Raw genomic sequence first — 25,643 nt, forward strand, 5'->3', positions numbered from 1 at the left:
TGATGGTGTACATGACACAGTTTAATGTAAAAGGTGGCTTTATTTTCTGGCATTTGTACATTTGATGACATGTGAAGAGGAAACATGCTCAATAATTTATGAATCCGACTATTGACGAGATCGCAAAAAACACATCTTTGGAGAAGCCTTCATCTTCGGCGTGTCCCTCCAAACCCTGTAAACAATACGGTCATCAATGTGTGTCAATGTCGCAAAGCAATCCAACACATAATATTTGAAGACAATGTTACTAGGCAGGTGAACTGCTAGTTATTCACCATATTAAAACCCAAGATGGAGACAAAAAAGGACACATAATGTCTCAAAACTGAACATAGGCTCACTAACAACTTTTTCCCTTCAATTAGACCACAAAATCAAATTAAAGATTTTCACCTCATAAAAAAATATGTCCACAAAAAGACATCTCAATAGTGTTTTCCATGACACGTGCTAGAGGTGCATCACATCATTGCAGCCTCTACACTTGTTTGTGCTACACATTCCCATCGACGAAAAGGCAAACAGTAAACGGGGACTAAAGGAAGTGCAAACAGGAAAAGCGCTGTCCTGTTTGCACTTCCTATAGTCCCCGTTTACTGTGCACTGTTTGCCTTTTCGTCAGTATGAACCAACTGACCCTAATCGGTACCCCACATTTCCACCCTTTGAGTGCTAGCCCGAAATGTTTACTTAACAATGATCTAGCGCGTGAATCTGTAGTGTGTGCTTTTCTGAGTCTGCGTGTTTTGGCAAGACTTCATTCAGTTGACATTTTGCACTTACCGCTTGAGCTGTACGTTCCAGACGAAGAAGAAGAGAAACTCGGCGCCGATGAAAAGGTGCCTTCACGGGGGTAGCCGAAGCCAGACGACGCATACCCGGTATTCCTGCAAAGAGTAGCAAGAACGCCGGGAAGTTTGATGCTTGGACCGTTGAGACTACGACAGACGGCTGAAGCAATTGACCGCAGCGTACCCCCTGTTTCCAAACATATATCCCAGCAGTCCTCCAGCGGCGGCGCCGGACCAGAATCCTCCGAGGCCAGACCCTCCGCGGCCTCCAAGCCCCGCTCCGCTTCCACAACCTGCACAGACGAACACGATGCTCTAACATACTACACAGGACATCAAATACACTGTATACAGCATGCGCTTTCTTGTTTATGAACTCGCTTGTGCCATCCACTGGCTGCCCTCGATACATATCTGCATATACTCAATTTTAAGTGCATCCCCTGTCAACCACATGGGTAAAATAATTTCTACGGCATTAAAAGTAACCACATCTAATCCAGCATTTGTTGCAAAACCAGTTGTGTAGCAGACTACCCCAGAGATATTTCCACACATGTGCCACTCTGACTCGCATGAAAAGGCACTGTAGGCACTAGCATACATGGTGCAGCATGATGCTCATTTGGCTGTGTACCATAGGTGCAAGCGCACCTATGATACACGTGCGCCACTCCCGTCTGCATGCATTGTTTGCACCATACGGAGCTGCCACATACAAAAAGCTTCGTCGTGCATGTTGTAGTTGTGCCGTACTTCGCCTGGCTGCATGGCCATTTTGGAAGCAGCACATTGCCACTTGTGCTAACATCATGGTCCTTCTCTAATGTGTATGGCACGCAAGCTGTACGCCGCTAGCGAGGGTACAGAAACTCACTGGCGTCGGTGTGGTAGTCTGGCCTGAATCCGGGTGGCGGCGGTGACCCACCGCCACCAAAGAACCCTCGACGTCCGCTCGGTCCAGAGGTGGGATCGTCAGGAGGAATGTCCGTGTAGCCGTCCGCGCCACGCTGCGCCGCGTTGGTCATGCAGCTCTTGTAGATGACGTAGATGATGAAGCAGAGCACACCGAGGAACAACACATTCTGGAAGGACGAAGACTTCCCTTTCTGGCCGTAGTAGCTGTAACGTGTTTGCACAGGAAACATTAGTTTCAGAGCGGAAATTGAAACACTAAATTGTTCCCATTGCCAGTACTAATGATTGAGGTACTTTTAGTACCTTACTTTGTCCATCTTACCTATGAAAGAAAAAAAAAATTAGAAGAATATTTTTTAGGTTTATGTTCCAAACGCAAGGCATTTGGCACGTCCCAGCGAAGGACTGATGATTATTTAGACTACCTGGGGACTTTTAATCTGCAACCGAACACATTGGACAGGACTTGAACCCACCACAATGGGATCCACAGGTACACTTTGCGTATGCCATACAGCTATCAGTTTCTCGGGTTTTGCTCAGGTGCCAGCAACAAAGCTAGCGACATGTCCCTGTTTCTTGCTTAGAGAAATAGTGTGCAGGTATTGGTTCTGTACCCTCTCGAACAGTGGTTCAGTAGTGCTTTCCTGTCCAACTGATTAATTGCAAGCATAATTCTGTAACTAAGGGGTTGATAACCAGGTATTTAATAATGATTGCAAATTGGAGAGTTTGTTTGTGTTTAAAAGACAAATTCAGGCAATATGTTTGAATTTGGGATTATGACTGTTTTCAGCTAAGGCAGTGCCTCGTAATTACAAAACATAATTTTTTTTCTTCTCAATATTGTGTGTAGTTTTATAAATATCACGGCTCAAAGTTTGGTTTCAGGCGTCTATGGCAAAGCCGAAACTATCTGCTAGAGGGATGGCAACACTGATCACCAGCCGCACGGATGTGACGTCACACTGGTGCTGTGGTATGCGATACAACCAATCAACCGGAGGTTTTGCCGCGACGCGACGTCACAAGGGTGCTGCGCCAGTGTTCTTTGACTAAAAGCTAACCTGCTTGCAGTCTGCTAAAGAGCAGCTAGTTGCATCTTTAAAATTGTCTTAGTAAAGTATGCAACTTCACTTTGACGGACTATTTTGGCTGTGATAATATTTCGTGCCACTCAAGTGAGACCAGTCATTTATTTTGGTTTCGTTTTTGACAGGAGTTGGGGAGATGCAAATAAAATAACAATATTTTGAAAAAAAAAAAAAAAAAAAATTTTATTTTGGGCTTTAGGGTGTGACTCTATTTGCATCTTCATATTTAAGTATAAAAGTAATAAGTACCAAATATGGTCACAAAATTCGTCAAATATGCATTCGAAGAACTCCCTGCGACCTAGAAAGGCGCAAATTTGAGCAATTTTCGTGTGCACGGTTCTTCTTGAAATTATGACGTTGAGATGTAAGCCTCGCAATCACCTTTTCGTCGCATTCTTCTGTAACTTCAATTTCTCACAGAAATTAAGAACAAAAATGATTGCTCCCGCCACAAAAAAGCGTCGCTACACATGTACGGCAATATTCAAATATGTTTTTCTCTTTGTAATTTGAGACGTCTACAGAGTTTGTGCAGAATTTATTGTCTTTAATGTTGCCCCACCATTACTAAATTCGGCGGGCATATGCTTTAGGATATTTACTATACAACTATCAAGAAGAGGTTAGAATATTTATTTTTATGCCAACAAAGAAACTTGTCTTCTCTAAAAAAATGTATGTTGCAAACTTTAGTTATATTAAGATATAAGATGTCTTGCACAAATTATCATTGTTGTTCACTGCATTCAGTGGTTCAAAAGGACCAAAGTAGCTTATCAAGCTATATCAAAGCTGACAGCAGATGTATATAAAAAGATATCAAGCACCATAACCTGTGAAAATGTCATTCAACTATCTCATATAATTAAAAAAAGATGTTTTCCCTTAGCACATGTTTCCTTAAGCAGCGTATAGAACAGCGCGCAAAACAATAAGAATGGGAGAGTAGTACACGGTACGAACGCTGAACTCACAACTAAACATTTACTTTGTTGGGTTTCTTTCCAAAGCGCTCCTCCCATCTACTTCCCTCCCATCCTCATTGTTTTGCGTGCACATATTGCTTGAAGATTGTAAATTAACCATAACATACAGAGCACATGCCCATGTTGCAATAGGTTCCCAACCCCACTTTTTAAAACATTTGGAATATAAGCAAAGCATATTTCACAAGCACCCACCCCAGTAAACATCCGAGCCTGCCGAACTAACTGGGGTGTACCTCCAAGAAGCTGGTGCAAGAATGTGAAGCTTCACGCACATACACCAATGCGAAGTGGTGAAGCTTCACACTAGTGTCAGCACGAAGCAAGCTTAACGAGTGGGGCACAGCTGCTTTAAAAACGAGGCATTGCATGTGACCTCTTTCCTATACCGCACCATTGGATCAAACAGGCCTGCCATGTGCCTCTTTTGCTTCTGGACCAAACAAGTGCACCATTTGTTCCAAGGTTTGGGTGGGTGGGTGCTTGGTCAATATTTTACGGTACTACCAGAATTCAGGTGCATGGCAGTTTTCCAGGAACAATTGTCGATGAAAAACTTGCCTGTGTGATTGGCTGTCTTCGCCGTAACTGTGGCCAGTTCTCTCCAACTTGTACTCCAACTGATGGGGAGAGAAAATGTTTAGTTGCCCAGAACCACCACTACCAACTCAATTCATTTGTGGAAGTCATGAACATGCATTATGTGCTATCAACTTCCACAAAAGTGTAGAACTGATCTGTAAAGTGCATCTAAAAAGTAGCTCAAGTAAAATACAAATCAAATGAGAGGTTGTGCACTTCAAGTAAAGTAGAAAGTACACCGGGCACAATGCACTTTAAGTAAGGGGGGATATGGCCTGAGAGGGTCAACTTTTGAACCCTTCACCCAATTTGGTTCAAATTTTGAGGGTTATTTCAGCACTATGAGGAAGGATAATCTGCTAAGTTTTAGCATTATCGGTGAACTTTACAGTATGCTACGATTTTTGCACTTCAGAAAAAAGACAACTCATTAGGAAGTCTATCGTAGAAAAATAATATTAGCTGGTGGCAAACTACCTGCTTCAATGAGAAGAACAATACCCACAGTGCAACCTAGATAAAAAATATATTGCAAAATATTCAATTATGATGAAAATAGCAACATCCCAAAATTTAAAAAAAATTGTAAAATTTTTATGTTTCAATTTTTTATTTTTTTTTTCATGAAGGAGTGTATTTTTTTAACTGTGAAGTAGTCTATCTTGTTCCCCAGAAAATTTCAGTCCCAGAGAACCTTGAATGATGTCCCTCATTATTCTGAATGTCAAACGATAGCTTCCCTAAAACAAGAATTCCTGTCAAACAGTGAAACTGAGAAAAATGTGATTAGTTTCAACTTCGGTTCTTTTTATTTTCGAATGATGCCAGAAACTTGAAATTCAACCGAGTCATTGGTGGAACCTTCAACTTCATGGGCGCATTGCTTGCTGGCAGCAGCTTGCGGCTTGTTTCTCAAAATCCGCCTGCGGCATAGGTGGCACCTTCGACCTCCAGGCTCTGTTGCTCCCTGGCAATAGCCTCCAGCTTCCGTCTTTTGTGTGCGAGCTTTGATGAGTCCTGTGCCTTCACTCTGGCCTTCACGATCTTCCCCAGAGTCGCCTTGTGGGCATGCTTCTCCTGGTGGCTTCCTGGGGTGATGCCCATCTCCTGGAGCGTCCTTTCGAAACCTTTAGGTCCAAGGTTGAACTCGAGGACAGCTAGGGCAACAGCTGTCTCGACAGTTCGCAAGGAGGCGAACTCCGTCTTGGGGCATCTCTTCCAAATAAGGGCGTTAAAAGACTCGTTCGCATTTTGTGTCATCATGCGGGAGCATCGGAGGAGCAACTCCTTTCGCGACAGCCGGTTGTACACTGGAACAAGCTCTCTTGCAACGTCTTTGGAGAATGCTGGTCTGTGTGGCCGTGGTGTCGAAGGCTTCCCTGCTGCTTCGAGGGCCTTGTGGCGGTTATAATGGCACCACGAATCCTCACCATCTGGACAGCCCATGTGACGGGGCTCCTCGTCTGTGGAGTACGTGTGGAACAGGCTGGCAAAGATGGCTCGCTGCATCTTCACGACATCAGGCGCGTTGTCCTTCAAAGCGCAAGCATAGTAGTTCGTCAGCTTTTTCATCACTACGTTGGTCAGCTTCCCTTTTCCTCCCAGTCCTTTTTTTGTTTTCTTGAGTTTCTCCAGACCTGCATACATCCTCTTTGCTACGTGATTGACGCAATCCTCCTTGTGGATGTCCTTGTCGTACAGGTCAAGGCTGGACACATGCGTGAAGGCCTTGCTGTCGCCGTCGCACAAAACAGTGACGTACTGCATATTGTGTAGCTCAATAGACCGGCTGAAGATGGTTGCAGCTGCCTGTACCTCCATTGCATTGGACGATCCCTCGTAGTTCTTCTGGCAAGTTGCCTTGTGGGTTTCTGCCCACTCCTCGAAGTGTTCGTCGTCTTCCTTGGGGCCCAACTCGCACCCGTGGCAATACTTGCTCTGGACCGAAAAGTCAAGCACCAAGCCGGTCTCCAGTTCAATAGCAACGCCAACTCCGAAGTGCGATGTATGGCCACGTTTATGCCACGTGCCATCGTAGCTGATGCAGACATCTAAACGATCGCTGCCGGCGGTCGGGCTCCCGGTCGGTTGCGCGTCCCTCACGGCTTGCGCAGCGTCCCTCATTGCGTCACTCGCCGCTTGCATCGCCGCATCATGTACTTTGGCCGCGATCTTCTGGTACGACTTGACGTGCACCGGGGGCGGAGCGTTGAGGCCCCCGAAAAGATTCGTGAGCTTCGTAAAACTGATGCCACAGTCTCTTCCAACGACGCCGAGACGCACCGCGAGTTCGTTCTGTCGAGACTTGCCAATTGACTGTGAATGCGGTGTCGTGACGATGTCTCCGCAAGTCGAGCAGCTAACAACGAACTGAAGGTTGACGCCAATTCCTTCTTCTCGCAAGCTCAGCAGTTCTCCGTGGCACTTGGGGCAGAGCAAAGCCGCAACAAGAGTTTGCACGGCCGACACACTGAGGAGCCGATAGCCGTCCAGCGGCTTTTCAACGGGAGCGTCCGTCGGCTCCGGGTCGTCCGTAGTCCCCGCGTCGAAATCGAGCAGGCTGAGCTTCTTCTCGAACGTGGTCAGCACATCCGATTCGGAGGAGACAGGAAGCCGATGAGCATTCGGAGATGAAGCTGTAGGCTCCGATGTCCGCAAAGCCGCACTTGAGCTTGAAGATGGTGATGGTGACGGCGGCGGCGGAGACGGCGACGATGGTGCCGGCGGAGACGGGTCCCCGTCCTTTGCGTGGAGTGCCGCTGATCGACCCCTCGGTTTTCGCCATCGAGAACGCCGGCCAAAGCTACTGCGAGTGCTAACCTTGGAGGCAGGCATTCTTCGGCAGAAAAACTACCGGGAACAAAAAGGGAAAACGAATCTAAACAGCGGCGAAGTAGCGATACGATCAGAAGCGAAAGAAGCAGCCGAAAGCGCGCGTATCAGGCGAACAAGGAGCTACGTCACCGAAGACGGCCAATCATGAGCCCCGTTTCGGGTCGCAACCAATGGGATTGCTGGTATCACAGTTCCCACGTTTTTTCGGCTTGTTTGTACGGGGTTCTCCCGGGCCACAGATAGCCTCCAATGTAGCAAGCTTCTACGGGCAGAAACTAGAAGAAACGGCGCTTCCAACGAGGGTAAGATACCTCGGCTGCGTCGAACGAGCGCGGAGTAGGCCCAATTTGAAAATGCCGAACTTCGCTGTTCTGCTCGCTCGGCGGGTCGCCGCGCGCGGCCGCGAGCTTGCCGAAAATAATTTTTTGCGAAATAAATACTGCGTATTTATAAATGAAACTTTCTGAAACTATGCTTCAGAGTATAGTGAACCCAAATATAATAATTTTTAAAAATGCATTTTTTCGAAAAAAAATGGAATTTCGGGGCCGTATCCCTTAAGTAAGGTACCACGTGATTCGACAGCAGACCCTTGCATGATAAACAATTCGCGACTTGCTCAAAAATGAGCAGGGAATACGACCGGAGGGCAGCAACACTTGAATCGCTCTGCGTCGGAAAATCGCCTAAGCAAATCATTGTGTGGTATGGCTACAAGACACACAAGTTTACAGCATTGCCAAGACGTTCAGATAATCTGCCAGCCAGGAAGACGTTACGGCAGACCGAGCAAAGCACAGAAAATGGTCAACATTCATCTTACCTTTGCCCATGCGTGTTTTTATGAATATGGTAAATTTTCCAGATTTACCTTGATGACCCTCTATAATTATCATCTGTCCTTTCCAACTTTTATCTACTCCTGCCTTGGCCACTCGATGGCCGATAGTACAAAATTAATAGAAATAAAAGCTAGCACAAGTCGCAACAATCAGGCAGGTACAGGACAGCATTGTCTGTGCAGACTGAAAGCATAAGTTGCCTGCAAACCCTAAAGAATCCCGTACAATCTTTCAATGCTGGAAGTAGCGAAAAAATAGAGGAAATGTAGGACTTACTCCACATGACCCTTGTAGAATGTAGGGGTCATCAGGGTAGTCGTACCCTTCACAAGCAACTTCAATGTGGCCAAACTTGAGCGATTTGGGCAGATCTGCCTTGCACTCCCACTGCGCAAAGGATGAACATGAGATGTGCATTCAGCTATATTTAGAACCAATGCAATTAAGAAATACGGGGAAGGAAGTTAATGTCGCAAATTGATCAAGTTTCCCAGGAACCATGAGTAAAATTTGTCCTGGTCTACAAAGATTTAACTGTCTGCCTTCCAATTTCAACTTACAAAAACTTTAGCTTGTGTCGACTTTGCAAAATGTCGAGCACACAAAAATTGTATAAATCGTAGCATTTTATTTTTCTACAGACAAATTAGTGAATAAATGCTATAGGAAGACTGACCCAAAATAAAAATCTATATCAGGAATTTGGGTTTTCAGCTGCAAAGCTGCAGAAAATGGGTTTTCAGCTGTTTTCAGCAGGCAGGATAAATATGCACAGCGGACAAAGATATCAGAAGGCAAAACTGATGACAGAGAGAGTATCCAGAGATGTTAAAGTGGCGTACCATGGATTGAGTTATATTAGACTGTGTAGCAGAACAAAAAAATATATTTGAAGTCCAATGACGACACACCCACCTGGATGTCAATGCCGTCACTGCCCTTGTTATAGCACTGCACCGTTGGCGGAAGACTGGTGCAGCCTGCACTGCCACCCACGCATTGCAGCTGTGGGATGGGACTAGACCTCCGACCCGTGGTGTAGCTTCCGTGACTCAGCGTTAACGTCTTCACGTCGCTCAACTTCACCTTGCGGTGCGCTGGAACAACGTCGACAGTTCAAAAGATCAGAACTTCAGCCTGGGCGAGTTGGTTATTCATGATACTGCTTCACAGCGCACAAGATCAGACACACAGCGCTGCGTGAGTGTTCCTCCAGTGTGCGTGAAAATTTTTTTAAGTGTGTCTGATCTTGTGCGCTGTGAAGCAGTATGTAGTGTTTTCAAATTCTTCTACTTCCTCGTCCAATCGAAGTTTATGGCACGATTGATGGCAGAACCATAAACAATGGTTCTGTCACCGGATCAGTTCAAAAGAATTGCCATCCTGAACATTACAGTCTGAATAAGAGGAAACAAGATATTTTGACGGAACTAATCCCTGGAGAGAGGGAACAAGACGGACAAAGGACAAACACAAATCTGTGTTGTGTGTTTGTCCTTTGTCCCTCTTGTTCCCTTTTTCCAGGGATTATTTTCGTGCATTTAATTGCACTTTAATCAAAATATTTGCCTTTACGCCACGAATCGGCCGTAAAGCGTAACATTAGATAAGGTTGCGAAGGACGGAACTTTCATGTTCTTTTCGGGTTCCGGCGGAGGTAACGCTAGACACTTGCGATTTTAATCGCCTTTGTCGGCCGCAAACACAAGTATGGCGGAACGGGCAAGGCGATCGTGCACAAAACAAACAGAAACAAATTAAATATCACAATTTTTTTTTCTTTTAGTATTGGTGCAAGACGACTTTCGCGCTTTATTAATGCCTGCATTTTCTTGCTGGTTTCATGCGAGATAGTGAAATGATGATTAAGAGAATCACTACTATGACATCATCTCGGCGTTAAGCGACGTGTCTTTAGCGATCACGTACGTTCTGCTGCGTTTCAGCTTTTACGCTTCGCGCAGAGTAGTACGAAAATGAGACCTCAGAACCATAGAAGAATCGAGTGAACTGTCGAACTTACCGTGAACAGCCAAAGATGCACATCCCAGCAGCAGCAAACCGATCCAAACAAACCGGCTAAAGAGACTCGAACCTGACGCCTCCATCGCCAACCCTGCCCTCGGAGTTGTTAGCTAAACACCTATTGAGAATCCAGACTTCAATTAAGAAAATCACAGGTCCACAGGAGTAACCTAATCTTCGCTAAAGGTTCACCCGGTTGTCTGCACAGCACAATTAGCACAAGTAGTGAAGTCACTCAAGTGCTCAAGCGGCTTTGCAAGTACAGAGTACAGATGGTACAGAAGCGAAAGGAGCGATTTGGTTTCGATTTCGGACACAGCATGGCGCTGATAGGTTATCAGGGTTTCCAGCGTCTTCGGCCTCTCAGCCACTTGCTGAGAGGCAGAAGTTAGATGGTGCCTGTTTTAAATAAATTATAATTTTGACAAAAAAAAAATTTAATGCTTTAAAATGAAGCGAAACAAAACAGTTTTGTCATCTACTTTGGAGAAACAAATTTTACCAGTCAGAGTCAAAAGTGCGTCTTAGTTTCGGTTTAATATCGAGAAAAAGATTTCTTATTTTTATTCAACATAAACCTCTCTTTATTTTTTTTTTTTAAATTGCGGTTACAAAGATGTGGGTGCATACGATGACATTTTTATTGCTAGTTATTTTTTTATTAATGTAAAATAGTAAAAAAAACAAGGGTTGGGGACGGGCAAGGGGGACGGAGGACGTTGTAGGCCATTACACCAGGCAAATCATCTAAGGGCATGGTTAAAATAGCGCGAACTTTACAAGGACAAAAAATGTACACGTACGACAGGACTGGCGCAACGCCAGACGTGTGCCTTCTTTTTCCTTGTCAAGTTCTCGCTATTTTAATTATGTCTAATAGCAACAAACTAGCCCAGTCAAAAGTCGTGTTACTTCTAAAAGGACTCGAAAATAAAATAGAAAATACAGTAGTGCGATAGTCTACGTCACGGGACCCTGACCCCCCTGACCGCTCGCTTTCCAGCGGAACATCGCGATTATATTTACCGAGCAGTATCTGCGTTTGATATTTGGCGATATTTTTTGCAGCGTTGTAGAAGTAGCATGTTGAATTTATTGTACCCTCGAAAAGCGGATTGGTACCTCGTTGGTTTTCACCGTTTTCACTCATGTTCTGCGCGTGCTTGCGCGTTCACATTTCTGTTAGCAAGGGCATAAAGTTCGCGCTGAATGCGGAGCTTAAACAATCGCATACTCGCTTTCGGCCTTTTGTTTTTCGACATTCGTGGTTATATATAACGTCGATTAAATCATACTAATATTGTCAGTGCGCATCCTCTGTGGAGCAGTACGGATGTAAGTAAATACACCCATGCCTTTTAAACTAACTCTTGTTTAGCGCACGAATATCTCGGACGAAATTAATGTGGCATACATATTCCTCACAGCAGCCCGACAAATGCTTCCTCGGAGGCTCCAATTGAAACGGCATTGAGAATGCCATTTCCCGACAACAGCGCCGCGGAGCTGCCCTAGCGGACGTCCCTGATCTAACTACGCCCGATCAGCGCTGGCCCGATAGCCTGCGCATAAATGCGCTGGTTTCGGTGTCGTCGATCGCAGTGGAACCGTACTGAAAAAGAAGATCGCCGCCAGCATCCTGTTCCCTAAACCCCAGAACATCTGCCCAAGCCACAAGCTTCTCGGCGAACGTTCCGAAGATGCATCGCGTGCTCAACAGTGTGCCAGCGACGGTGTCGCGCTGCCTCGGCGCGTGTCTGCTTGCCGCTAGCAGACGCCAGTCTTATGTCGCGCGCCGATGGGGCGGCAGCAGCACTGCGGCGGAACCGACGGAACCCCGGCTGCTTACGTCCTCCTTCCCGGGACCCAAGTCAGAGGCCCTGAAGAGCGAGCTCAACGGCATCCAGAATGCGGGCGCCGTGCAGATGTTCGTGGACTACGAGAAATCCATCGGAAATTACTTGTACGACGTGGACGGCAACGCCTTCCTGGACATCTACACGCAGATCTCGTCGCTGCCACTCGGCTACAACCAGAGCCGTATATGTAGAGAGTTTGGTCAATGGGAGGTGCGGGCAGAGCCAGGGCGTGCGGCAGACTCGGAAAGAGGGCTTGGCATGCTCTCTTGACCAACCAGAAGCCGAAAAGAATCCCCTAGCGGTGGTAGCGAGAAACAATTCTGAGCCGATCGATCATCGAAGGTTTATGTTCGTATATGGTTTTAATAAGTGCGTAAGAGTGAAGTGTAGTAACTCTTTGTGGTCGAAAATAGGGTGTACGTGTTGTTTCATCATGATCATGCAGAAAGACGTAAGAAACGAATGCGCCGCTCAACTCTGTTTTGCGCGGACAGAGTGTGACCGCTCTGACGGCAGATTCCCGGCGCTCGGCGTTTGGCGTAAGGATTATGTCTATCTTTCCGCTAGTCGCACTCTTCCACCATCATTTCAGATGAGTGTGATTGAAACATCACGTGTACCATATTTTCAGCCATCGAGAGTTACTTTAATGCAGTTATCAGGTTTGTTTCTTGCGACCACCGCCAGGGTATTATTTCCGGCTTCTGGTTGGTCACATTCGAATTTCTGAAGACGCCCTGGAACACGCCCAGCCCGCTTTCGGCCAATGGCGCCGCTTCATTTGTCTCCTATACTTCCCAACGAATGGCCAAACTCTCTACATATACGGCTCTGGCTACAACCATCCGGCCCTCGTGGCGGCCGTCAAGGACCCCGCCAACGTTGCCACCTTCGTGAACCGCCCGGCGATGGGGATCCTGCCTCCGAGCGACTTGGTGTCCCGTCTCAAGAATGCGCTGTTGTCCGTCGCGCCTTCGGGTCTTGCCGAGGTGCAGACGATGGCCTGCGGGTCCTGCTCCAACGAGATCGCCTACAAGGCCGTGTTCATCAACTACATCGGGCCTGAATCCGGGCCTGAATCCGGGTGGCGGCGGTGACCCACCGCCACCAAAGAACCCTCGACGTCCGCTCGGTCCAGAGGTGGGATCGTCAGGAGGAATGTCCGTGTAGCCGTCTGCGCCACGCTGCACCGCGTTGGTCATGCAGCTCTTGTAGATGACGTAGATGATGAAGCAGAGCACACCAAGGATCAACACATTCTGGAAGGACGAAGACTTCCCCTTCTGGCCGTAGTAGCTGCAACGTGTTTGCACCGGAAACATCAGTTTTTGCCAGTACTAATGATTGAGGTACTTATAATGCCTTACTTTGTCCATCTGACTTACGAAAAAAAAAAAAATTAGATGAACATTTTTTAGGTTTATGTTCCAAACGCAAGGTATCTGGCACGTCCCAGCGAAGGACTGATGATTATTTAGACTACCTGGGGACTTTTAATCTGCAACCAAAGCCCGAACACATTGAACAGGATTTGAACCCACCATGAAGGGATCCACAGGTATAGTTTGCGTATGCAATACAGCTATCAGTTTCTCGGGTTTTGCTCAGGCACCAGCAACAAAGCTAGCGACATGTCCCTGTTTCTTGCTTAGAGAAATAGTGTGCAGGTATTGGTTCTGTACCCTCTTGAACAGTGGTTCAGCAGTGCCTTCCTGTCCAACTGATTAATTACAAGCATAATTCTGCAACTAAAGCGTTGAGAACCAGGTATTTAATAATGATTGCAGATTAAGTCAGAGGGGTAATGCGGGAGAGTTGGATCATGTGTAAAGGGCAAATCTGGTCAATATGTTTGAATTTGGGATTACGACTTTTCAGCTAAGGCAGTGTCCCTGAATTACGAGGTATTTTTTTTTTCTTCTCGATGTTGCGTGTATTTTTATAAATATCACAGCTCAAAGTTTGGTTTCGGGCGTCTACGCCAAAGCCGGAACTATCTGCTAGAGGAATGGCAACACTGATCATCGTACGGACGTGACGTCGCACTGGTGCTGCGGCACACAATACATCCAATCAGTCGCAGCTTGACCGCGACGTGAATTCGCAAGGATGCCGCGCCAGTGTTCCCCGACTAAAAGCTAACCCGCCTGGTTGCACTTTTAAAATTGTTTTAGTTGAGCATGCGGCTTCACTCTGACGTAATATTTCGGCTGTGATCATATTTTGTGCCACTAAAGCAATACCAGTCATTTATTCTGGTTTTATTCTTGTCCGGAGTTGCCCTTTAGGGGGGATGCAAGAACGGCAATCTTTTTTTAAAAACTTATTTCGGGTTTTGGGGTGTTTTATTATATTTGCAACTTCATATTTAAGTACAAAATTACTAAGTACCAAATGGGATAGCGAAATTCGCCAAATATGCATTTGGAGAAGTCCCTGCAACCCAGAAAGGCGCAAATTTGAGCCATTTTTGTGTGCATGGTTCTTCTTCAAATTATGAAGTTCAGATGTAAGCCTAGCAGTCACCTTTTCGTCACATTCTTCTGTAACATCAATGTCTTGCACAAATTAAGAACAAAAAATTATTGCTTCCGCCACGAAAGAGCGTCTCTGCACATGTACGGTAATATTTAAAATGTCTTTTTTTTCTTTTTGTAATTTTGGGACATAGACAGAGTTTGTACACAATAAATATTTGTTTTTAATGTTGTCCTATCACTACCACATTTGGCATTTAGCAGTTAGAATGCAACTATCAAGAATTGGTTAGAATATTTATTTTTATGCAAACATAAAGAAACTTTAGTTTTCCCTATAAAAATGTTTTCGAAATGTTCAGTTATTTTAAAAGAAGAGACGTCTCACACACATTATTATTATTGTTGTTGTTCATAGCACTCAGCGGTTTAAGAAAACCCAGAGTAGCTTATCAAGCTATGTATATCAAAGCTGATACAAAAAGATATCAAGCACCATAACCTGTGAAAATGTCATGCAACTATCGTATAATTTAAAAAAAATGTTTTCCCTTGGCACATGTTTCCTTAAGCAATATATGAAACAGCGTGCAAAACAATGAGGGTGGGAGCGAAAGAAGTACACGGGACGAACGCTGAACTGACAACTAAACATTTACTTTTGTTGGGTTTCTTTCAATAAATCTTTAGTTTTGAGTTCAGTGCTCCTCCCATCTACTTCCCTGTCATCCTCATTGTTTTGCGTGCATATATTGCTTGAAGATTGTAAATTAACCATAACATACAGAGCACATGCCCATGTTGCAATAGGTTCCCAACCCCACATTTTAAAACATTTGAAATATAAGCAAAGCATATTTCACAAGCACCCACCCCCGGCAAACTTCCCAGCCTGCCAAACTAACTGGGGTGTATCTCCAAGAAGCTGGTGCAAGAATGTGAAGCTTCACGCACATGCACCGGTGCAAAGTGGTGAAGCTTGACACGAGAGTGTCGGCACGAAGCAGGCTTGACGAGTGTGGCACAGCTGCTTTAAAAACGAGGCGTTGCACGTGACCCCTGTCCTATACCGCGCCGTTGGATCAAACAGGCCCGCCATGTGCCCCTTTTACTTCTGGACCAAACAAGTGCACCATTTGTTCCAACGTTTGGGTGGGTGCTTGCTCAATATTTTATGATACTACCAGAATTCAGGTGCATGGCAGTTTTCCAGGAACAATTGTCGATGAAAAACTTGCCTGTGTGATTGGCTGTCTTCGCTGTAACTGTGGCCAGTTCTCTCCAACTTGTACTCCAACTGATGGGGAGAAAAAATGTCCAGTTGCCCAGAATCACCACTACCAACTCAATTCATTTGTGGAAGTCATGAACATGCATTATGTGCTATCGATGTTCACAGAAGTGTAGAACTGATCTGTAAAGTGTGTCTAAAAAATACTTCAAGTAAAATACAAATCAAATGAGAGGTTGTGCACTTCAAGTAAAGTACAGGGTGATTCAGGGAGAGGCCAGGCTCTTTAAATCGACCACAAAATTCGGTTTCTTAACCTATCGCGCTACGATTTTGTGCAGCGTTGCCCACAGATGGTGCATTTTTTTCGTAAAATTTGCAAAGAGCGAACTTGCCTCTAAAACAAAACAGGAGAGTTTGCTAATAAAATATTCTTGACGTTTTGAGACGTGGTTATGTAGAACAGAAAACAGAACAGACACGGACGACGTGTCCGTTTGCTCTCAACCCTCACAAAGACGGATTTCGCTGTCTTTTTCATTGAATGCCACTTTCCATTACATCACTTGCTTCGGTTCATCACAGTGGCTAGAGCTTCGATGTCAGCGGCAGAAAAAAGTTGCGCTGCAGACGTCAAGTGGAGGAACACCAGCGATGCCAACTTCATTTCAAGGTCACCTTTTTTTCTTTTTTGTAGCAGGTGAAGTCAAGTTTTTTTTTTAGTGCAAAGGAACTCGGGCGGAGATTAATGCAGTCATTCTGCCAGGGTTCAACAAATCGTCATTACATCCGTCAACTCTGCTTGGGGATGATACTATCTGAAACCAATTTGAACTCTTTGCAACGCCTGAAAAATATTGCCCAGGGCGCAGTTTGCTTAATAAGTACTCAAAGTTTTCCGCCAAATGAAACTTTAGAAAGTAACAGCTAGAAAAAAAGAAATAAATAAAATAACCTTGAGTCGTATGTATTGGCATGGAGCAGTCTACTGCTAAACAGTACGACGTTATGCGTCTTCACGTCATAAAAAGAATTGAGTGTCCTCAGAGATGAAAGGCATGACGACCTAGTCCTTTGTGCACGTTGGAGAAAACCATAAAGTTGCTGTATCACAATCAGTGGCAGAGTATCCCTACCCTGGAAATGCTGAGAAACCGAAACCGAAGAAACTTGACGCTAACAAGATGGCTGTGTGCACAGCGTTGCCAGACCAACATGCAGTTTCGCATGTCATTTAATGGCCACGGAGTAGTTGCACTTATTTGTCAACAAAGCAGCATTTTGTGATGGAATATTAACAAGAACAAAATTTGGGAGTGTACTTTGAAGTCTGAAGTTGTACTTTCCTCAGAAAGTACCAGAAAAAAATCTAAGTACAGTATTTACTCAGAGAATGTACTTCAAGTAAAGTACAAATTTTCTATACCCACTTGAAGCAGGTAGTACTTTAAGTACAATTTACTTAAAATCCATAATAATCCTCATACATACTCCTCGGATGTTTTTAAATTCTCGACTTTTGTAAGATCTAGGGATGACTAGGACTATTCGCAACTTTCAGCGATGGTGGTACTGCGGTGTGAGAATCATATTCCCTAGCTCCTGAACGATAAGCTACAGGATGAAGTTGTCAATTGATTACTCCTTCCTGATGTTGAAGTGTTTACACTCAGGCGTCACACACCCCACCTCGCACTACTGTTCTACAACTATCATCTAGATGAGAGTCATTTTGATAATAACTAGAGCGCCCCCTTAGGCCGTGAAAGTAGTGAATTGACTACTGAAACAGTAGTCAATAGTCGAAGTGCAGCTTTATGTGTAAGCAACCTCACTTAACAATTGCTAGTGTAGTCTTATACAGCGTCACCGAGATAGATCCGGACGGTTTTCAGATTTCGACTCTCAACAATACAGTGAATTGCTAACCGGCCATATTGCACTTCTGCGGCCACGTGATTCGACAGCGGACCATCACATGATAAAAAATTCGCGACTTACTCAAAAATGAGCAGAGAGTACGACCGGAGGGCAGCAATACTTGAATCGCTCTGCGCCGGAAAGTCGCCTAAACAAATCATTGCATGGTATGGCTACAAGAAGACACAAGTTTACAGCACTGCCAAGACGTTCAGATAATCTGTCAGCCAGGAAGACGTTATGGCAGACCGAGCAAAGCACAAAAAACGGTTAATATTCATTTTATCTTTGCCCATGTGTGTTTTCCTGAATATGGTAAATTTTCCGGATTCATCTCGATGACCCTGTATAATTATTACGTGTTCTTTCCAATTTTTACCTACTCCTGCCTTGGCCACTCGACGGCCGATAGTACAAAATTAATAGAAATAAAAGCTAGTACAAGTCACAACAATCAGGCAGACACGGGACAGCATTGTCTGTGCAGACTGAAAGCATAAGTTGCCTGCAACCCCTAAAAAATCCAGTACAATCTTTCAATGCTGGAAGTAGAGAAAAATAGAAGAAATGTAGGACTTACTCCACACGACCCTTGCAGAATGTATGGGTCATCAGGGTAGTCATACCCTTCACAAGCCACTTCAATGTGGCCAAACTTGAGCGATTTGGGCAGATCTGCCTTGCACTCCCACTGTGTGAAGGATGAACATGAGATGTGCTGTCAGCTATATTTAGAACCAATGCAATTAAGAAACACAGAGAAGTTAATGTTGCAAATTGATCAACTTTCCCAGGAACCATGAGTAAAATTTGTCCTGGTCGACAAAGATTTAATTGTCTGCCTTCCAATTTCAACTTACAAAAAGTATAGCTTGGGTCGACTTTGCGAAATGCCGAGCACACACAAATTTTATAAATCGTAGCATTTTATTTTTCTACAGACGAATTAGTGAATAAATGATAGGATGACTGACCCAAAATAAAAGTTTATATCAGGAATTTCGGTTTGCAGCTGAAAAAGTAACACGGCAGGACGAATATGCACAGCGGACAAAGCTATCAGAGGGCAAAACTGATGAGAGAGAGAGTATCCAGAGATGTTAAAGCGGCATACCATGGATTGAGTTATATTAGACTGTGTAGCAGAACAAAAAAATATACTTGAAGTCCAATGAGGACGCACCCACCTGGATGTCAATGCCGTCACTCCCCTTGTTGTAGCACTGCACCGTTGGCGGAAGACTGGTACAGCCTGCACTGCCACCCACGCATTGCAGCTGTGGGATGGGACTAGACCTCCGACCTGTGGTGTAGCTTCCGTGACTCAGCGTTAACGTCTTCACGTCGCTCAACTTCACCTTGCGGTGCGCTGGAATAACGTCAACAGTTCAAGAGAATTGCCGTCCTAAACACTACACTTTGAATAAGAGGAAACAAGATATTTTTGCGTTTATGTCATGTATCGGCCGTAAAGCGTAATATTACATAAGGTTGCGAAGGACGCAACTTCCAGTTTCTTTTCGGGTTCCGTCGGACGTAACGGCAGACACTTGCGACAAATACCATGTAAGAAAATACTGGCAACTCCCGCGAATTGTGTGCGAAAAGTGATCGCAGCGCCCCTCGCGAGCTCGGAGTCTCCGCTAGCAGACGAATTCTCCGCAACACATTGGTTTTGCCTCTCTCCGTGCGAGGTGACCAATGAAAAAAAATTGCCACGGGTATTCGCTGCTTTGAAAGTAAAAAAATAGGTGCCACCTCATGAGTCAAGGACACTTTCTTCGCGTGGGAAAGATGTTACAGCTTTCAGGGTGCAATTTCCGGGCCCTCCTGAAGAAAAGACTCTGTCAGAACTTAGGTAAGCCAGGCAAAACACGAATGTACCATTGCCCTATCTCTTAAAAAAGGGCAATGTAAAATTTGTTTAGAACATTGCTACGTTTCGACTTTACTATTCATATCGATCAATTCGATATGAACAGTAAAGTTGCTTAAAATTGTTTCGTCGAATAGGCGAGCTGGCTATATCCCGATCGTCTCTGGATGAAGAAGCAAAAGGCAGTTTCGAACCACGTATGTTACTGCAATGTCAGTATGCGCTGGAAGAAGTCGATTGTACACATGCAAATCTGACCCTATTACTAAAACTAATAAAAGTGGAGATACAAAAAAAAAAAAAAACTAGACGGTTGTCTACGGGTGCTTCCTTCCATTTTTTAAAGTCTGCTTTTTTTTTTATGTTTGAGGCGACGGAACGCCGCCGCAGTCTTTCTTCCTTCTGCGTTTATGTTTTTTGTTTGCTTCTTTCTTGTGCTTACTTGACGTTCGAACCATCGCGTATTTGCTTTGCCTTGTTCGGCTTAGTTTTTACTTTCTTTCCTTCTCTCCGTCGCTTACTACCACCAGTTCGTCTGCTACGCTATGCCCGGACATTTTGAGGGCCGTCTGCAAGTTTGTTGTTATTTCTTTTCTTGTGTTTTTTTTTTCATTGTCGTCTGTGATCATTTTCTTTGTTCGCCTTCGATCGAGTTTCTGACCCGAAATCTTCAAATGTACTTTTGGGTACTAAATAAATATATTAATAAGTGTAAGCTCGTTATACATTTCTATTCGGATTTTATTTCAGTACGCGGTCACGTTTGCTATGGGTCATCGTTGGTTGATCAGCCGGCTGCCTTCGGGCATACACCAGCGCATACTTGGAGATGGCAGGCATGCCATATGCCTGCCATCTCCACTGCAAAAACAAGTTTTTGTGATGTGGTGGAAAATCCTTCTTCCGCTTCCCGAAAACCGAACAAACGTGAATACTTAAGTTACTTCAAATTAAACTCGAAGAGCTGTCGAAGTCTGGCTTCAAAATCGCCACTGACGCCTCAACAGACGAATATTTCACCAGACAAGAGTTCAGCTGAAAACACACTTGAGACTGCTGATCGACGCTCAAAACAAACGCACGGTGTGCAAGGATTGCCCGACTATGTACGTCAACAAGTACTGGAATGTACTTTCAAACTGCTGTGCGAAGCGAGCAAACAAACAACCTGCCAAAGTCACTGGGAAAAGAAATGCGAAAGCAAAAAAAGGTCACACACTGCTGGCACGTAGCAGATTGCAGCGTGCGACTCTTATTTATCAGGCAGTGTGAGTTAGACTACGTCATTCCTTTCCTCTGTTTTGTTCTTAGTCTCTACCAACGCCGCGAAAGCACATAAAAAACGTGTAACGTGCAGCTGAAAAAAAAAAGTTAAGCTTTTTTTTATATATATACAATTTCGTAGTGTTGCTTTTTTTTTTTTTTTTTGTGGATTCAACATCAACGGTGAGCACCACCTGCTAATTTTCAATGCTCCTACCGACGCCCCGTGCGAACGTCGTCGTTGAAGGAGGTCTCTGATGGGCGATTTGTAGCTTTGTATCGTCTGCAAATACTGATGACGTCATCAGTGACGTCATTGGTATCCGCATCGTCATCATCACTGATGACGTCGTCAGTGACGTCACTGATGACACGTGACCCCCAAGGCCACGTGACCCCGCCCCCCCCCCCCCCCCCCCCCGGTCAGTTGACCCACCCCCCCCAGTACCCTTCCCTCCTCCTCCTCAAGAGCTGCGCTCTAATTCAGCATTACAGGGAGTTGTAAACGGCTTTCACTTTTTTTTCTACAATGCAATACTTTCCTGCCAACAGAAAACATGTGCACATCTAATATTACTCCTATCGAAATAATACGAATTTTACGCAGCGTTAATTTCTTCCATTATTTTTCCTCCTTGAACACTGCTATTGAGATTACACACTCGGTCTACAGGAGCGAGCGTAGTGTGCTCCCCGAACTCACTTCATTGGAAGTGTGTTCTTCGGACAGGGCTGGGGATTGAGCTCAGAATCACTGGGTTCTCCAGCGCAAGCCTTCTCTCCACGTACTCCGACCCGGTGGGCGCTAGCCCACTCGGCCACCGATACCCCTTAATAAAGACACGTTAAAAAAAATTAGGTGTTTACAATTCTGTGTAATGCTGAATTGGAGCGCAGCTCTTGAGGAAGAGGGAAGAAAGGTACGAAGGGGAGGGTATGCCAGCTGCACCCCTCCGTACCCTCCCATCCTCCTCTCCTATTCCCATCCCACTTAGCGTAAACATTTCACTAAATTTCCCGCTAAATTTAGCCGGGAAATTTTCCCGCTGAATTGATGTGTGACGTCACATGACACGTCATCTGAAATTTTAAATGTGACGTCAAACGGGTAAAATTTTTCCTCTAAATTTAGCGGAAAAATTTTCCGCCAAACTTAGCAAAAACTTTTACCGCAAAATTTAGTGGGAAAAGTTTACCCTCGTGACGTCAGGTGTGACCTCATTTTGGGAAACAGCCCTTAATGCAACGCGCGGTTACGTTGACGCCGTTGAACTCGGAAACGGGTGCCTAGGAGCTGTGCTCTAAAACAATGTTACATTAATGAACGATTTTTACGCCAATTGGATGATTCTGATTGATCATCGCAAGCCAATATAAAGAACGAAGCATATCCAACTTTGGCGTTCCGCTTCGTTCCACGGAAGTCTACGAGGAGGCCCTGACACTGCCTAATCAGATCATAATTATTGTGTTGTCTCAAATAATTATATGCTGAAACAAAAGTAGACTATCATTCTCTGCTAACCAAGATAGCCATGAATGACTGACTTTGTCGTCGTCTTTTATCAATTCACTGCTGCGCTAATCTTGGTTAAGATAAGCCTAAACTTCAAGTCCACCCCACTAGTTTTTTTGCAATGCCACTCTTCTACATGTCGCCTCTTTCACGAATTTCTTTTTCTTTATAAAATAAAACTTACGCAACGCTTTTGGTTTCTGTGTTGTTATGTTGTACTGTTGAAACACTCCTATTGATTCCAAGCACTCGATCGAGCGAAGTGAGTTCGTCAAACTCACTCCAAGCCAAGTGTGCTCCTCAGGAAGGAGCCGTGTGGCATGCCACAGAAGTGACACTAAGGGCGAAGTGCACACGCTTGTAGTGACACTAAACTAGCCCGTCTGACAGGGGTATTACTCTTCTCACTTTCGAATGCCTTGAATCTTTGCTGGAATTCGGAGAACAGGTACTCAACCTGTGGAGCGTACGTCGCAGCTACCGTTTTCCGATTTTCGCCGGTGGGAAAGAGCTTCTGGCAGGTTGGAAAATGGACTATGCTGCCACCCACAAGCTGCAATTTGAAGAGGCGCAGCTTTCCTTGGAACGCGAAGATCGCGCTCACCATGTCCGAAATGAGATGGTCTTTTCCTTGGAGAGCTATGTTAAGCGTGTTCAGATGGCTTGAAATATCGGTGAGGAATGCCAGATCCCACGACCATTGTTCTTCCTCCAGGTCTGGTATGTGTTTCCCTTCCTCTTGCAAGAAAGCGATGATGTCGGCCTTCAGCGCGACGAAGTGACTCGGAACATTCCCACGGCTTAGCCAGCAAACTTAGTAGTGTGATACGGGATGTCCATGTGCTCACTCTACATTTCTTTCAGGTACTTTTGAAATATGCTGTGCTTCAATCCCCGAGCACGTATAAAGTTGACAACTGAAGTCACGACCTTCATCACTTTGGCACAGAGTGCTTCCTGGTGAAGCATACAGTGATATTGCTTCAGTTTTACACCACTGAACGCTTGAAGTAAGGCAACGGCTACGTTTCTCTTTCCCATCATGGCTGGGGCTCCATCGGTGCAGACACCTGCGAGTTTTTCCCATGATAGCTTGAGCTTCTCGATGACGTCTTTGACCTCCTTGCTGATCTCTTCGCCCATAGTCCGTCCGTGCATTGAGCAAAGCTCTGCCAGCTCCTGAGTCACTTCGAAGTTTTTGTTCACACCACGGATGAAAACAAGCAGCTTTGCTGTGTCTTTGATGTCTGTGCTCTCATCCAAAGCAAGAGAGTAGTAGACAAAATGACAGCAACTCCTCTGCAGCTGTTTTGATAGGTCATCGGCAATGTCATGCACACGTCGTTGTACTGTCATTCTTGATAGGCTCAGGTTTTGAAAAACCAACTTAACTTCTTGTCCGGGCACATCTCCTCACAGGCAATCATAAGACATTCCTTGACGAAGTCGCCATCAGTAAACGGACGACCTGAATGAGCGATCTGTTGAGATATCTGAAAAGACGCCCGCGTGGCTGCTTCAGATGTGTTCTTTGCTTTCGTAAAAATACTTTGCTCAGCACGCAAATTCCGTTTTAAGTCCTCGAACTTTGTTTTTCTCTCCGAATCCGAAAGAGCGCTGAAGTCGCGGGCATGTTTGGTCTCGCAGTGGCGTCAAACGTTGTATTCTTCAGGAGCCGCGAGAGATTCTCGACACATAAGACATAAGCACTTCGATGCGTTCTCAATGAAAAAGTACCTCCATGTCCACTCCTGGTTGAATTTCCGGCCCTCCTGGTCAATTTTTCTCTTCTTTGGAAGTGCACTCATATTCCAAGCGCGACACGACTAGCTTTTCTCTATCTGCAACAAGCTGTCAGTGATCATGTCCCAGGAGGGGAGAGGGCTGTAGATTCCGTGGAGAGAGGGAGGAGGAAACGGGATGAAGAACTGGAACACTCACAAACACAGGGACGCGGGGTCGGGTCATAACAACGCACTGGATGGCTGTACAGGCTTTTGTATTGTTGTTTTCTGTGGGTCTAGTGGAGAGGGAATATTTGAACTGAGGACGCGGAGTTTCCCCCCGGAAAAGAGGACTCTGAGAAAAGTAGGTCAACGGGTTCGAATGCTTTCTGCCAAGTCAACGGCCGCAGTGCATTGAATGACACGGTGAGCGGTTTCTGCGCTCAGCTGGGCCGCGGGCCGCATGCGGTCCGTCTGTTGTGCACCCCTGCTCTAGGGCGATCGCGCACAAAACAAACACAAAAAAAATTCAATATCACCAAAATTTGATTATAATGCAATTAAATGCAAAGGTGCAAGCGAGCTGGACAAGAATGACGAAAATAATCCCTGGAGAAGGGGAACAAGAGGGACAAAGGACAAAGGACAAAGGTCCTTTGTCCCTCTTGTTCCCCTTCTCCAGGGATTATTTTCGTCAATATCACCAATTTTTTTTAATTTTTTTATCGACTTTTAGTATTGGTGTAAGACGACTTTCGGGCTTTATTGATGCCTGCATTATCTTGCTGGTGTAATGCGAGATAGTGAAATGATGATTAAGAGAATTGCTACTATGACATCATCTCGGCGTTAAGCGACGTGTCTTTAGCGATCGCGCAGGTTTTGCTGCGTTTCAGCTTTTACGCTTCGCACAGAGTGGTACGAAAATGACACCTCAGAACCTAGAAGAGTCGAGTGAACTGTCGAACTTACCGTGAACAGCCAAGGATGCACATCCCAGCAGCAGCAAACCGATCCAAACAAACCGGCTGAAGAGACTCGAACCTGAAGCCTCCATTGCCAAACCTGCTCTTAGAGTTGTTAGCTAAACACCTATTGAGAATCCAGACTTCAATTAAGAAAATCACAGGTCCACAGGAGTAACCTAATCTTCGCTAAAGGTTCACCCGGTTGTCTGCACAGCACAATTAGCACAAGTAGTGAAGTCACTCAAGTGCTCAAGCGGCTTTGCAAGTACAGAGTACAGACAAGGTATATGCACATGGGTAGCGAAGCTTCGGCCAAAAAGCGGTTCAAAACAAATCGCCAGCGACATCGACCTGGAGGGTCACGTGAAGGATGCGATTGAAGCGCGACTAGGAGAGGAGGGGACAAACGTTATTAAAATTAATTAGTTTGTGACTAGAAGTATAATCATTGGTATTTTTAAACAAGCTAAATATAATTATTAGGCAATATCAATCATATTTAACGCGCTACAAAATTCAAAACTGCTTTTGTTTTTGCTAATATTATGCATACTTCTTATTAGCGTCCTCTGTACGCCAGTAGCAAAAAGGATATTTGCAGTTTTTTGTAGACCTCGTGGGCGCGCGGAAAGGCAGTCTGCTGACGTCCGTCTGCTTGCTTGTGTTTGGGCCTCCACGTGCTCTTCGCTTTTAATTGTTTTAGCGGCAGTTAACACCGTTTCGGGAGTTT

General features: G+C 45.1%; 1 protein-coding gene across 3 annotated transcripts; it reads right to left on the reverse strand.

Annotated features, from left to right (window-relative positions):
• Positions 1–20: 20 nt before the first annotated feature.
• On the reverse strand, positions 21–25,218 carry LOC8031513 (store-operated calcium entry-associated regulatory factor). Of its 3 annotated transcripts, XM_042289397.1 has the most exons (9): positions 24,918–25,218; positions 18,754–18,935; positions 18,147–18,257; positions 15,654–15,712; positions 13,013–13,234; positions 1,672–1,694; positions 979–1,087; positions 787–890; positions 21–175 (listed from the first exon to the last, which is right to left on the reverse strand). In XM_042289397.1, exons 1-9 carry the CDS (start codon positions 25,000–25,002, stop codon positions 150–152), a joined length of 921 nt encoding a protein of 306 aa, XP_042145331.1. In that variant the 5' UTR covers positions 25,003–25,218; the 3' UTR covers positions 21–149. The 3 variants fall into 3 exon arrangements, with proteins under 3 accessions (XP_042145331.1, XP_029850437.2, XP_040360301.2); XM_029994577.4 differs by lacking the exons at positions 13,013–13,234; positions 15,654–15,712; positions 18,147–18,257; positions 18,754–18,935; positions 24,918–25,218 and adding exons at positions 4,357–4,415; positions 8,331–8,441; positions 8,970–9,151; positions 10,078–12,485 and having other exon boundaries at positions 1,672–1,916; XM_040504367.2 differs by lacking the exons at positions 21–175; positions 787–890; positions 979–1,087; positions 1,672–1,694 and adding exons at positions 10,637–12,112; positions 12,781–12,941 and having other exon boundaries at positions 13,110–13,234.
• Positions 25,219–25,643: the final 425 nt, after the last annotated feature.

The sequence above is a fragment of the Ixodes scapularis genome, unplaced genomic scaffold (genome assembly GCF_016920785.2).
Source record: "Ixodes scapularis isolate PalLabHiFi unplaced genomic scaffold, ASM1692078v2 PGA_scaffold12__126_contigs__length_90152505, whole genome shotgun sequence".
NCBI lineage: Eukaryota > Metazoa > Arthropoda > Arachnida > Ixodida > Ixodidae > Ixodes > Ixodes scapularis.